The following is a 16,121-nucleotide window of genomic DNA, read 5'->3' on the forward strand; positions in this document are numbered from 1 at the left end:
ATTTAATTTTTCTCTATTGCTTGCTCTTGCTCCTAATGTCACCCTGATAATGGTCATGAATCTCACTTTTGTTGTTGTTGTTATATTACCATGAATAAAATAATTTAATCCCATTATTTTCTAATATTTTGTTTTAAAACAATCATATTATTATTTTGGTGAGATATGATTAGGAAGATTATAATTTCTTTAAATTAATTTGATTATAAATATACTCACAAATCTATTTATTAAATAATAAAACTAAACTTTGATCTCAATCATATAATTTTGTAAGTTTTACCTAGTCACATATTCAAATAGTTGTTTATATTTGATATAGTGTCATTAATTAATTAATTAATTAAATTTATAATATTCAAAATGTGTAACACATCCTAGCCATTTCAGACTTATTAACTATTTTGAGGGAGTTATAAGTCGATATCGTTATCAAGGTGTGATAATAACTAACCAAAATACTAAACATATATATATATATATATACTTGTTACATTCTTACATACAGAAAATACTATTAAATAATAAATTTATATATAAAAAAAATAAACTATTTTTAAACTTATTTATATATATGTTTATATTATCACATCCATACCAAATGAGTAAAAAAATAGTCTAAAAATTAATTTCCTATTTTGAGCTAGTGAGATGAAAACTCAGATCCAAATTGAATATTTTCAAATAGATCATATATATTTACAATTTAATTATTTTATTTGGTTTGAACTTAATTTTAATTTAATTTATTTTATTTATATTTCATATCTTAGTTATTTTATTGTTTTGAATTTTATGTATATAACATTTTATGCATTATGAAAAAATAGATAAATTTATTGAATGAAATAAAATACTCTAAAAAATACACAAATTTCTCCGGACTATCTTAATTCAACATTATAAAATGTTGACATTAATTTTCTAGCAAACAAAAATATATACACCTTAATTATTTTGAATTAAAATTTTATTTAATAATTAGTTTTATTAATTGTTAATTTATAATAAATTATTATTTTGAGAAAAATGAATTCGGAGAGAATTAAATTTTGAAGACAATCCATTTTCTCCCTTAAGCTAAAAACAAAATCTCCCAAAAATATTGTTCACCGACAGTTATTGCTCTGCCGACTAATTAATTTGAAAACTTATATAACATGCATAGACAATAACATTTTTTAAGTCAATTAAGGCATTTTAACAAATCTAATGAGAAATAAATTAATGAAAGAAAAAACAAGCATGAAAATCCATAACCTCTAAACAATATTTAAATGACCATTTTCCTCATCATAATTTTGTGGTTTTGTTTTGTAAATTATGAATCGATAAAATATTTTATTAATATATATTGTAGGACCATTTATTAGAGTTTTTTTTAAGATAAAAATCAAAATTAAACAAGAAAGACAATATAAATGCCAAAACTATCAGACTAAAAAATAAATAACTAAAAACCATACAAATAAAATAAAGAGAGTAACAAAAATATATAATAATATGTTTTCCTCTTTTGATATTAGTTTTTCTATAAAAACAAAATCCACATATTTTACTTCATTTTTTAAAAAAAATTATCTTTTAAACTAAAAAAATATACTTTATAATAATTCAATCAATTAATATTTTAAATAATATATTTTTATGAATAAAAAAAATCTCAAATAACCCAAAATCAAGCAAACAAGCTTCAAACAAAAATCAAATTTAGAATGATCTCTCAAACCAAATAAGTCGGTGAAAGTCAAATATTGGTCAGCTTAATTAAAGACAAGTCAAATATTTAAATTACGCATCTCATCATGAAAACATGAACCGGAAAATTGGAAGATAACTAATTTAATATAAACAAGGCTTATTAAGACAAGGTAATTAATGGCGTGCTTGAATTGAAATTAATTAATTGTTTTTTTTTAGAATAAAGAAAATTAGTCTATACCCAAATAATTTAGCATCACATAAATTAATCTAATATCAAAATAGTTTTTTTTTTTTTTTCTTTTTAAACAATTTATATCATTTCAATAAAAAAATAAAATAAACGATTTATATCATTTCAATAAATAAATAAAATCAGAAAAAAAACTACAAGAGTTTAATATTAATTAAGGCAATTTGTCTTTAATAAAAGGAATCGACAAAAATAAATATTTCACACACAAAATAAAAGAATATGAGTACAACAATCAAAAAAATCAAACAACTATGAGTTTTCATCTGGCTTTGAAATCGCAAAGATGAGTGACTTCGTTATAATTGATGTTTTAATTTTGACATAAATTCCAATTTTGATCATTTTGGGTATTCAACTCCAAGTAAGTATAAAAGAATTGTAATATAAAATAATATTTCTCTAAATTTTATCATTATTCGTATCTCAACTTATAAAACGCCTTAAATTTCGTTTCGCCTAAACATGATAAACAATATAGGCAAATCAAAATTTACTTTTATCTCATGTTAAGATTAATTTAATCATTTATCCAAATAAATTTTTTTTTCAATAAATCAAACAAGTCTTAAAAAAGCAAAAATCGAAAATAAAGACTAATCTAGATTCTAGATAAGTTGTTTCCTGAATAAGCGGCGAGGTAGCGCCGTCGTCTGCTCAACCGTGCCGTGATTGGTGAAGCTAATTATAGTAGTGGGGCCTATTCTGATGAATCGGATCCATAAAACCGGGTCCGACCCATAGAAGGAAATAAGATGGTGACGAATATTAATTACTCTACCTGTCTCTCATTAGGGTATTAGGCACATGGATCGCACATGCTTGGTCCTTCATCACCTTTTAAAAAGAAATTAAAAAAAAATGGAAGAAAATATCCAAATTACGTGTCATGGGTCTCTCTCTATATTTATTTATATATATTAAATGAATGCATAAAGTTTATACCAAAATTATTAATATATACTTTAAAATTCTGTCACAAATTTATTATAACTAACTTTAAGAAAATTCATATAAAGCTTTTAAACTATTTACTAGTTTTCATATTCTCCCCCAAAATTTTATTTTCCTGATTTTGGTCCCTTAAGTTTTAAAATAATTTTTGAAACAACTCACACAGCTTAATAAAATTAATCTATTGTTTCTGAACCTTTCTTTGAAAACATATTAAATTATTTGTATCTAAGTGTTACTCAAACATGACTATAAATATGATTGTTCATAATTTGTGTGCTTCTATCTATGTAATAATAACAATTCCCCCAAATATAAGAGATAGGGAGGAAATGAATAAGGATGGTAATTTGAAATTGATCTGCGAAAATCGAAACGAATTGTCCCGTTTGAGACAGTTTTTCTCAAAATCGAACAGGGATGAGACGAGGATGGTATTTGTGTCCCCCGCCCCGACCCGTCCCGATCTCACCTCGATTATGCTCCGAACACTATAAAACATAATTAAATATATTGAACCACCGATATATTTATTTATTCACTATATTTTATAAGAGTTCTAAGTTTATTTCTTTATAATAATATAAAATTTAAATATATTATAATATATATATATATTATATTAAAAAATTTGTTTATATAATATTATTTTATAATTTTTTTAATTTTTAAAAAATATTTATTAACGGTGCCTCGTGGGGATTCTCCGAAACCGAACAAAGCCGAACAAAACCAAACGGGAGAAGGATGATATTAAAAAAATCCCTCAAATAACTGCCTCATTGCCATCTAAATAAAACAAATAAAGTTTGTGGGTAATCTAAAATTTACAATAGTACTATAAGGGCCATTCCAACTATATATATTGGACACTGCATATTAAATTCCATGTGAGACATCTGTGAGGTAGGTGACAAAAAAAAACTCCACTAATTGTATAATTAGTCACTTGTCTTATACTATAATTATCCAATATTGCAATAAATAATCTTAATATCTCTCATTGAACTCTGAATAATATTTCAAATAATTAATCTTACTACTTGCATGCTTCAAACAATTGTTCTTCCATAACCTTTTTGTTTTCAATACTTTCAAAAGATTCCGACAATGTTGATAACAATATCTAGAACACATATGGTTTACACTATCCACGATTATATCTTTAAGCTAGTTAGTTTTAATTAATAAGTTCTAAATAGAGATAATTAAACACAATATATCGTCAAAGTTTGAGCAAAATCTAATCAAATGCGCTGATTGTGGCTTATCCATATTAAGTCCAGCCTGTCATGTTCCTCATAGAAGAGCAAAATATACCATAAGAGATTGACATTTATGCTAAATTAATTAGGTAGCTAGTAGTATTTCCATCAAATAATGTTATAAGGTGGGACTTGCCCTAACACCTCTACATTATATTCTAAATAATTAATACTATATTTATTATGTGAGTAACGGTAGCTACTTATAAGCAATGTGACTTTTATTATTTTTTTCTTTAAATTTTATGGATGGAGTTAGTGCATTTGACATCTGACTCAATATTGGTGACCAATTCCAAATTATATATGCAATTGCGGCATAAATGATGAGATGCGGAGGATGCCTTGAGGAATAAAAAATATATATTGGATAAAATAATAATAATAATAATAATGTTGCTTAATTAATTATTGTCTCCATAAAAATGAAGGAGAGTCAAACTTAAGACACAAGTCAAATGGTTACACGGGCGTGAAATGTGGATTATGATGGAAGTCTGTTTGTATGCTATCATATATACATACACAATCCTGTTTTATAAAGCAATCGGATTTACAAAATACTTAAATTTATGGTTCGATGGAAATTAAAACTTAAATTTCAGTCATTACCAACATTATAATTTATATATACAAAATTCATATCTATTATATTAACCCTAATAATTATATGTTAAATTCTACTATTTTTTATTTTTTAGGGGAGATTATTATGATCCTCACAACCATTAACCACTTTTAGTGAAAATAGAATACTAAACATTTGATCTTTTAAATATTTTGGTGATCGAATTGTCTTGATTTATTGCTTTCTTACAATAATATTTATGATTTAATTTTCTCCTAAGGTAACTTAATTTTAAGATGATTGGTTGTATTAATTATTATTAGAATCAATTAGAAGTAATATTCACTTAAATAATAAAGGATAATTTGGTCACTAACTTACAAATGCTAATAACGACAATGAAACATTAGGGACCGAATGTGTCTCTCTAGTAAATACGAAGACAATTAAGAAAAATATAGCTTAAAATAAGAAAGAAAAATGAAATGATTGTAAATAATTTAGTGATAAAAATACTTATATTAATAGACTTGCTATTAGTATCATTTTCATTTTATCCAGTTTCTATAAATTGTCATGAGATACTATATATATATATATATATATATATATATATATATATATATATATATATATATATATATATATATATATATATATATATATATATATATATATATATATATATATATATATATATATATATATATATATATATATATATATATATATATATATATATATATATATATATATATATATATATTTATATTTATATTTATATATATTTCTATAAATATAGTTTAATTTATTAAAAATATATATTATTTTAAATAAATAAACATAAAATTTTCATAATATATGAATTATAAATAAACATATGATTAGTGTTATATATTATATATCCCACCGTGGCCGGGTTAAAAGGTCGACCAAATATATTAAAATATCATGAGTTTGATTCAAATTGAAAACATACTGATACACGATGGTAAAGAATTATACTACTTATCATTATTTTCAAAAAGCATTCTTGATTTATATGTTTGTTTATTTAGTTATTTAAAAAATTAATGATTGAGTGTGATTTTAAGATGTACAAATGTTTTAATAAAAGAACTTAAAAAGTAGTAGTATAAAAAAAATTAAATAAAATATATTTTAATATTTTAATTAATAAATGAAGTGAAATAAAATTCGTTAAGTTGAACTTAATAACCCAAATCAAAAGTAAAAAAAAAATAGTCATTAAAAAGAGATAATTCAGATAAAAAATCAGACAAATTGGACATGATCTCAAACCTCTTACAATGATAAGCAAAAGAAAGAAGAAGGAGAATATATATAAATGGATGTTAATTAATTAAGATGAGGAAGCAGTTAATGGCGGTTAAAAAGTGAGTAGGATAAGCCTAACCATGGTTAACTGTGTTGTGAATAACGGCCGTTAAGTTTAACCCTTGCAGTTATCTTTTCCCACACTATAAAAGTCCGTTTCCTTGGAGCTGCTCTAAACTAAACTTTTCCTCTTCCTCCTCTGTTTTTCTCAGAAATAGTGAGTGTCGGCCATGGTGATCTTCAATAAGCTCATATCTCTGACTTCAGTCCTGATACTTCTGCTACTCGTTGTAACAGCAGCCATGGAAGAACACGTACAGAAAAACACCTCTTCTTTAATGTACATTATTCTAACTCTTTCTCTCTCTTTGCACTCACATTTTTCATAATCTCGTCTCTATTGATTTCATTTTACCTTTGTACATTCATTATATTCTCTTTCAGAATTCACGAAACAAAGGAGTTACAGAGCTCGATGAACACAACAATGGCCACGAAAAGGTCCGTAGTAGTATTTTCATTTCATAGATCAGTTATAAATTCAAGATCAGATCAGATCTAAGATTATTCGCTTTGGATCTTCTTCGATTCATATACTTTCTCAGTTTCTCTTCAAAAGCATTATTTCACTTTTTTTTACCATTTCCACCATTAAAGAAAAAACTAGCTTTTCACGGTTTAACGGTATTCGGTTGAGTGCCCCCCTCCACGTTCAACAGTGCATCTTTTTTTCTCTCTCTTCTCTTCTCTCCCCCCACATTCAATATCTGTACGCGCCATTAATTACAGTTAGAATTCTCTTCAAAATTAAATAATAATGTTTAATACTTAATCATATCAAAAAATTACCATTTGTGTTTAATTAGCATGGTTTAATTACTGTTTTAGGTTAGAAGAGGTTGAAGCAATTAACGAAAAAGCTGTACAGGATCCTGAAGAGGTGACATCAATGGTTATGATGTAAGTTTTTATTTTAAATAAATCATGAAAATCCGAATTAATTATTTACTGGACCTTGTGATATTATTACTGTGATTAATTAACATGTTTTTTTTTTTCCATATATCTGTATTAAAGTTTCATGAAAAGTTACCTAAAAATAAAATAAAAAAAGGCATGGATGCATTCATTATGAGCTAACTGATTTCTAAACCAAAGCTCGTGGTAGCATTTACTGATGATGGTTACAGGTATTTTTGGTCCGACCATTTGTACCAAACAGAGTTTTAAATTTACAGCCTTACACATAAAGGGTGTCTGTCTTTACTGTTTAAAAGTACATAATTGGCCTCCACCTCATCTCACAAACCAAACAAAATTATTTATGATGTTTTTCACCCATTTGTTTGATGCATTAAAACAAATTATTACCATCTTTGTTAAATTTAATGTCAGTTTTTTTGGAATTTTTTTTTTGGACATGTTAGATTACATGCATCAAACATTCTCATCTCACAGCTATTCATAACAATTAGATTATCATATGATATATTAAAATTAAAAACTAAAATTATTTGATTCACTATTTAACAATAAAAATTCTTATTACCCTCTTGTTTGATTTTCATTAGCATTTAATAAATAAATAAATAAAAGTAAAGAAGAAAGGATATAATTGTTATTTAGTAATATTTTAGGGCAATAATTGTACTTTGTTTTTTGTTGGTGTTATGTTTAAACAATTCTTAGGATCATATCTAATATAATATTGAATGCATTATTTTTTTTCTTCTGAAAAAAGATATTTTGATCCAAAACAATATCTAGCAATAATTTGAGTCTAATCCAAAGAAAAAATCTAAGCAAACACAACATAATTAATGATTAATATAGAATGACCCATGTGAAGATGAAGATAGAACACAAGTGAGACAGAATTGTCTCACTCTTAAGAAATGGCATGTTGCTTGTCTCTCCAATAATTGAATAAACCACCAAATTGCCCCTGCAGCTTGATAGGATGATAGATGTCATAATCCCACGGTTATTACTAGTGAGAGTAAACAGAGACTCCACCGACACACATGATGGTTAAAATACAGATTACAATCCTCAATGCTGAAGCTAGTCACAATCGCAATCTTGTTTTAGTGGAATCACTATTCAGTAATTTTGGATTCATCAAATGAATAATGTGTCTTTGATTGAGCAGGAGCATCAAGAACAGCACAGAGAGGAGGAGGGAATTGGGTTATTTCTCATGTGGAACAGGAAACCCAATCGATGATTGCTGGCGATGTGACCCCAACTGGCAACGCAATCGCAGGCGTTTGGCAGACTGTGGCATTGGGTTCGGCCGGAACGCCATAGGAGGCCGTGATGGCCGCTTCTACGTGGTTACCGACCCTGGCGATGACGATCCAGTCAACCCACGTCCGGGAACCATCCGCCATGCTGTCATTCAAGAAGAACCGTTGTGGATTGTGTTCAAACGGGACATGGTGATCACACTGAAGCAGGAACTAATCATGAACAGTTTCAAGACAATCGATGGGCGTGGGGTTAATGTCCACATCGCAAATGGTGCCTGCATAACAATTCAATTCATCACTAATGTGATCATTCATGGTCTTCATATCCATGATTGCAAGCCCACAGGTAATGCCATGGTGAGAAGCTCTCCTACCCATTTTGGTTGGAGAACTATAGCGGATGGAGATGCCATTTCCATATTCGGATCGAGTCATATTTGGGTAGATCATAACTCACTCTCAAACTGCGCTGATGGGTTAGTTGATGCTGTCATGGGTTCAACCGCGATTACCGTTTCCAATAACTTCTTCACTCACCACAACGAGGTTAATTTTTAATTCTACCGATGTCATTTTCAAAATATCTGAAGATGAAAATTAATGAATTAACCGTTGGTGTACGTAGGTAATGCTGTTGGGTCATAGTGATTCCTATACTAGAGACAAGCTTATGCAAGTCACTATCGCTTATAACCATTTCGGAGAAGGTCTTATCCAGAGAATGCCGAGGTGTAGACATGGCTACTTTCACGTGGTAAACAATGACTACACACATTGGGAAATGTATGCTATTGGTGGAAGTGCTGAACCCACCATCAACAGTCAGGGTAATAGATACCTTGCCCCATTCAATCCTTTTGCCAAGGAGGTACATACATTAATTGTTTTCCTTTCTACATTTCTCTGTTAGATTTCTTATGGATTAATCCAACATTAATCTTAAACAGGTGACGAAAAGAGTTGATACGGCCCAAAGCCAATGGAGGGGATGGAATTGGAGATCAGAAGGTGATCTTCTTCTTAATGGAGCTTATTTTACTCCATCTGGTGCTGGAGCTTCAGCTAGCTATGCAAGAGCTTCAAGCTTGGGAGCTAAGTCTTCTTCCATGGTTGGTGCCATAACTGCCAACTCAGGCGCTCTTTTATGCCGCGGAGGCAGGCAGTGCTAGTCCAAATCCCCAGCCAAAAAACCGGGCAGGGTACAGTTTAATTTTTTTCATATCTCCTATATACGTGTGTTAATTCTCTTGGAATCAATAGCTGCCTAAGTATTTGGCCTTCGGGTCATAGGAATTCAGTGATTCGGTATTCTTCGTCTCCTGTTATCTTTTTTTTCATACAATTATAAGATATAAAGTAAGTGTGAATATTGAACTTTTGAGTTATGAGTAGAAGAAAAGGTGAAAAAGGAATCTGGGTTTTATGAACAATGCACATGTATGTGTATGTCAAACATATCTTTTTTACTTTGCTTTGAGAGGGGGGCAAAGGTAACTTTTCTGTGACAAAATGGTTAGAATTTGAATTGTCATTTGTGATTGTGAAGTGGAAAATTGGTCATTTTTTGAGACCCACACAGAAAGAAAGAAAGCAAACAATGGCATGTGAAATGTCAAGTCTGGATGGACCCATCCACCATGTGACCTTAAATGACAATACCCAACTTTGCACATGGTTGGACATGTTTAATTTACTCAAAACTCTTCAACTCTTATAATTCTGATAGTTAACTGTAAACAGAGAGATGTCAATTTCAATGGCCCTATTTCAGAATTCAGATCTTGAATGATTCTTCAACAGGACCATCTTAATTAATAATCATGTGAGGATTGGAAAGGCATTTGGGTATGAGAGAATAAACAGAAAATTAAGTATTCATTAAAAACACCCATTTCAATCTTCTTCTTCCCCCCGGCTCTGTTGAATCTACAAGATAAGGGTAAAAGAGAAAGTAGGTACATCTCATTGCCGTAAATAATAATGAGTTTGCCTAATTTAAAGTAGACCAACAAGAAATTAAATGCTTATAGGCAGCCTATAAGCTTTGCATTGAAAATATGTGTTGAAATAAGCCATTATGTGTATGTTAGTTGCAGCATATATATTGGATGGAACATGGAGATTACCGACACGTTATAAGTCAGCAAAATTACTCCAAATTTCTTCCACCGCCAAATAAATTTATCTACACTAACGGGACAGAAAATTACACATTCCCTTAGAAAAAGCTAGCATGTTTTTTTGGACCCATATTCTGATTTGATCTTTTCACTATGAAGATCTAAGTGGAGTTTTTGTGGAAGAAATAATACATTGGTTTTCTCTCAAGCATCAGGTTAGCTCTTGAAGCAATTGGTCTTTAAACATTTTTTTTCTTTGCATTCTGTTAAATTTCTTTTTAATCAAAATCTTTTTTATATAAAAATTGTTTTTTTATTATTATTTAAGTTAAATTATTAAAATATTTTTTATATTTAAAATTTAAATTAAAAAAATATTAACTGTATTCAGTGCCGGCCCGCAATGTTGGGCTGCCCTAGACCCACATTTTTAACTCATAAATACAAATTTTTTGTTTTAAATAAAGAGAAGATAAAAAGTGTCTACCTCGAACACTTTCGTTTGGAAATACATCATTTTCATTTATGATCTTAATTGGACCTCGAACAACTAACATTATCTTCATTTTGTCGTTAATACTTCCTCACATTCCCGGATCGTAGTTCACATCTTTAATAACACATTTATCCTCATAATCCTCGTTAACACATTCCTCTTCCTCGTCATTTTTTCCATCAATCCATTTTTCTTCTTTTTCATTTTCTTCATTAACACTTTGATACTCATTTTTTTCATTGATACATTGATCTCTAATATTATCCTTTGTAGGTGGTTCAAAACTTCATATTGAAAAGTATCATCTTCTTCATTATCACATTCATCTCTAATGACATTATTTTTTTCATCATTTATTTCTTTATTTCTAATAGTGTCATTTTCTCTATCACTTATATCTTCATCTCTAAGACTCGAACTCGAAGGGATAGAACTTTGATTTTTTACATTGAATAATTTAGAAATAGAGCGCACCAATGACTTTGTCATCGCATCATTTCGTCGTTTAATTCTTCTATTATAAGATCTAGAAGTTTGTTTTTGAAATAGACGAAACTTCACTCTATTTTGATTTATATTCTTCGTCATAACTCAAAAAATACATATATTAAAATAATTATTTTTTTTATAAAAATAAACAAATACTAATTCAACAAATATGTTATGACATTATTTATATATAACATAATTTTAAATCCTAATTTATAAACTTATAATCTAATAACTATCATATTAATTACTAGTTTCTAAGTAACAGAGATTAAGTATTTTAAAACTAAATTTCTAATTTCCTTGAATTGATACTAAATAACTAAAATCTATCCCAAGCATTAAGTATTAATAATAACATATTAATTACTAATTTATTAAATACCTAATTCAAAAAATCAATATAGTTATAATAAAATATTTAAGTATATAAATTAAAAGATGATTAAAAAAATAACCTTAGAAAATTTGAAAACTAATTAAAAAATTAGAAAAAATTTAATAAAGTTAAAGTATATTACGTAAAATTTATAAGCAAGAGTTTATATAATTTATAAGAATATATATTAATTTAAGTAGTTTATAAAATTTAAAAGAAAATATTTAAATTAAGAAATTAGGAAAAAATAATATAAAATAATTAGATTGTGATGGTCATGCTTGAAAAGATAATAAAGAAAAAGAAAAAAAATTAAAAAAAGTTATCGTTTAAAATGGAAAGAAAAGGTAAAAAATATCAAAGTAATTTTTTTAAAATAAGAATTGGGCTGTCCAAGGGGTGGGTCTTCCTAGCCCATGGGCTTTTCGGGCTTGCCCCTGGGTCAGACTCTATTTGGTCCAATATTCTAAACCTAATTATAAACATAATATTACTGTATTATTTATTCAAATATTCTGAACCTAATTATAAACATAATTTAGAGATAATTATAACATAATTTGTATACATATGTGAGTTGTTTCATAATACATACATCAATAAAATATACATACTCTTTTTCAATCTTATTAGTTGAAACGGTTAAAACTTCTAGTGAGTTTTTATTCATGCTTAACACCACTTTCTAATAAAACTTCGTCTTACTGTAATTCGTGTTTATATGTTGGCGGATGTTATGTGTATTGGTTTTTGGATGATATAGATATTGAACGTTTTTATATCTCTGTTTTGAAGTTTGGTTAGAAGATTAGCATTTTAGTATTTTTTTTGTTTCTCTGCTTTGAAGTTGGGTAAGGAGATTAGCATTTTTAGTATTTTTTTGATTTTGGTCTTTGGTAGATTGTTGTTATGCGAACAAGACTGAGAAAAAGGCAAAGCGTGGAAATTCCCTGTAAAAAAGAAGAAGAGGAAATAAAGGATAGGATCAGGATTTATAGATCGTTGTTTGACCCAATCAACAAGGCCCAATCAACCACCAATGCCCAGCCCGTTCACAGTTGTTTGACCCAAGACTGTTAAAATCTCGAGTTTACTCTTAAAATCTCGAATTTACTCTTAAAATCTTACGATTTTACGATTTCATATTAGGTTAACAAGTCTAATTTTAAGTAAACTCTTAAATATGTAAACTCTCACGATTTTAAATTTACGATAATAAGATTTTACAATTTTATAAATAATTTCGATTTTTTATTTACTTATTATTTTTTAATTAATTTTATATTAAAAAAAATATATTTTTAAATTGGTTAAGTATAAAATATTTAATTATATGTATAACTAATAATAATATATAATTATAAATTAAACTTTTACGATTTCATATAAACTTTAATTTTACGAGTTTACAAATGTCTAACGATTATACCTGAACTTTCGATTTTGATAATCTTGATTTGACCCCATCAATAATGCTCAAAGCCTCGTTTGGTTTATGTTTATTTGATATTTATCTTATTTACCTTTTGAGGCTTTATTACTAATTCTAAACATCCAAAATAAAATAAAAAATAATTAAATAAATATTTTCCAACAACGTGAAAGAATTGCTTAAGACATTTTTTTAACTTTGATTTATCTAATTTTTTAATTTTCCAGGTAGGTATTATTGAGATATCGCTCTCATCTATGTGTATTTATCTGATCTTACATATTGATCTTACATATTGATCTTTCTACAATATGAATATGATTATAACCTAGACACGGTCTTAAAATAAAATGATACACATGTTTATTTATCTTTAGATAATGTACTAGGATAGAATAAATGAAAGAAAGTTTAAAATAAATATTTGGAAAAAAACTCAGTTAAACGTTTAGACGTATATACTTGTACAACTAGCTCATCTAGACGTATATACTAATAAAAGTTTATTTAAACATACGTACTATCAAAAATTGGCTCATTAAATCTCTTTTAGTAAACAATGGTTAATTTTTATTTTTTAATTTATATATTTTTTAATTAAATATTAATATATTTTTTTTCTAATTTTTTTTCATTAATAAATGAATCCTATATTTTTACTTTTTTCATAAATGTTTTATTACATTTATATGAGTATTTATTATTATTTATATATATATATATATATTATATATATATATATATGAGCATTCGTCATTCATTATTTTAACTTTATACATTTTCTTTCTTTTTATAATTTTTTTTTTATATTAACATTGATTATTAATTATTTTAAAATTATTTGGTTTCAATGATTGAATATAACAATAACTTATACTTTCAACAATAATTTTTTTTAACATAAAAATAAATTAATTAATATTTAGATAATAATAGTAACTCATTCATCAAACACTAAAACACAAAAAGAGTAATAATCAAATATTAGACAAAACAATGTTACTTACTATTACTATAAGTTATGAATAAAAATTAAATAAAAAAATATTAATTTCATTTTTGTTCATATTAAATTAAATAAGAAAAAATTCTTTAAAAAAACATTACAGTAAAACATAAAATTTATATAAGTTTTTAAATTTTTTAAAAAATGAGAATTTAAAATTTATGAGAAATAAAAACTGATAAAAAAATTAAGATAAAATAAATAAAAAGAAATTAATATAAAAATAATAAAAAATTTAAGAATGAAATAAATTACCAATTTAATTAATGTAAATGAAGGAGAGTGAAAATATATTAATATTTAATTAATAAATATATAAATTTAAAAATAAAAATTAACTATAATTACTAAAAGAGGCTAAATGAGCCAATTTTTGATAATACGTATGTTTATATACGTCTAAGCGAGCTAGTTGTATGAATGAGTGAATTATTTCCTAAATATTTTGTATAAATTGATTTTTTTTATAATAAAAATCATAATTTTATGGTAAATAATCCCGATATCATTTGTAAGTGTAATTCATCACCAAACATTTCTTTCTTGTACGAGTGATTGGATTTGGGGAAATTTGAGGAAATGACCCCAATAATAAGCCTAAATGGGGAAAGTGTCAGCGCATAAATTAAATAGCGCTGGTGACCCTCTTTTTTTTCTGACGAAAATGCCCCTATTGTGTCACGCATCCTCCAGTTGCGTGACGCACCCGAGTGCAATGTGAAAAGTCCACAATGCCCTTTCTATATAATTAGAAAATTTCCAATTCTTTCCATTTCTTTTCATTTCTTTCTTCCATGTTCTCTCTCTTCACCTCCTCTTCTCCTCATTCTCACTAAAAACAAGACGACCCCCGATGAAGACTCCCAACGAAGACGTCGGAATCCCAACGAAGGAAGGATGTCCGCTGATATGCTTCCTCCTTCCTTTATTTCTTTCTTTGAACGCATTGTTTGTTAGGGTTTAGGGATTAAGGATTGATTAGGTAAATGTCACCGTTGCGGCGGAATCCGGGTGCATCACGCAGGTGCGTGACGCACCCGACCAGACCATTTATAGTTAGTACTTGCATTTCATTGTTACGCTTGTGTCTCTCGATTGATAGTACCATTTTTTATCAATTGCAGATGAAGTATTTGTTGACGTAAGTAGTTTGTTTATGTATAAAAAATGGCGGAATTTAGATAGAATTTGACAAGTTGAAAAAATTGTTAGGTTGGATTTAATATGAGGAAAGTAACTAAAGGAAAATGTAACTATAAAACTATGGGATCTTGGTGGGCAAAGGAGGTTTAGGAGCATGTGGGAACGATACTTTCGTGGTGTGTCTGCAATTCTGTATATAGTTGATGCAACAGACAGAGATAGTGTCCCGATTTCAAGAACAGAGCTTCATGATCTCTTGGAGAAACCTTCTTTAAGTGTCATTCCTTTGCTTGTTCTTGACAACAAGATTGATAAATCTAAAGCTCTAACCAAGCAGGCTTTGGTTGATCAGCTGTAAGTCTCTATCTATCCATCTATCTGTTTATCGTTGTTTATCGAATATGATTGACTATAATGACCGTTCTTCATTTTTTTTTGCAGGGGTCTTGATTCAATCAAAGACAGAAATCTGCTGTTACATGATCTCTTGCAAGGATTCTATAAACATAGACGTTGTAATTGATTGGCTTATCAAACATTCCAATTCCCCCGCCACAATATGAGAAACCACACCCTTTCCTCTTTTCCAACATCATGGTTCTCTATAGTTGCTATCCCAAATGAATTTGTATTCATTGGACAGTATCCACAATAAAAACATATACACATTAGTAGAAATACCCAGGATGAATTTGTTTAATTTGTTACATTTCAAGCAATAGTTA

General features: G+C 27.7%; 2 protein-coding genes across 2 annotated transcripts; both read left to right on the forward strand.

Moving 5' to 3' along the window:
- Positions 1 to 6,294: 6,294 nt before the first annotated feature.
- Positions 6,295 to 9,761, forward strand: LOC124922567 (probable pectate lyase 8). The gene is made up of 6 exons (XM_047463290.1): positions 6,295 to 6,369; positions 6,592 to 6,611; positions 6,968 to 7,039; positions 8,232 to 8,877; positions 8,957 to 9,199; positions 9,279 to 9,761. Exons 1-6 carry the CDS (start codon positions 6,310 to 6,312, stop codon positions 9,498 to 9,500), a joined length of 1,263 nt encoding a protein of 420 aa, XP_047319246.1. The 5' UTR covers positions 6,295 to 6,309; the 3' UTR covers positions 9,501 to 9,761.
- A 5,789-nt stretch (positions 9,762 to 15,550) lies between these two features.
- LOC124925895 (ADP-ribosylation factor-like protein 8c) lies at positions 15,551 to 15,919 on the forward strand. Its single transcript, XM_047466022.1, has 2 exons — positions 15,551 to 15,750; positions 15,838 to 15,919. Exons 1-2 carry the CDS (start codon positions 15,551 to 15,553, stop codon positions 15,917 to 15,919), a joined length of 282 nt encoding a protein of 93 aa, XP_047321978.1.
- Positions 15,920 to 16,121: the final 202 nt, after the last annotated feature.

This window comes from Impatiens glandulifera, chromosome 1 (genome assembly GCF_907164915.1).
Source record: "Impatiens glandulifera chromosome 1, dImpGla2.1, whole genome shotgun sequence".
NCBI classification, from domain to species: domain Eukaryota; kingdom Viridiplantae; phylum Streptophyta; class Magnoliopsida; order Ericales; family Balsaminaceae; genus Impatiens; species Impatiens glandulifera.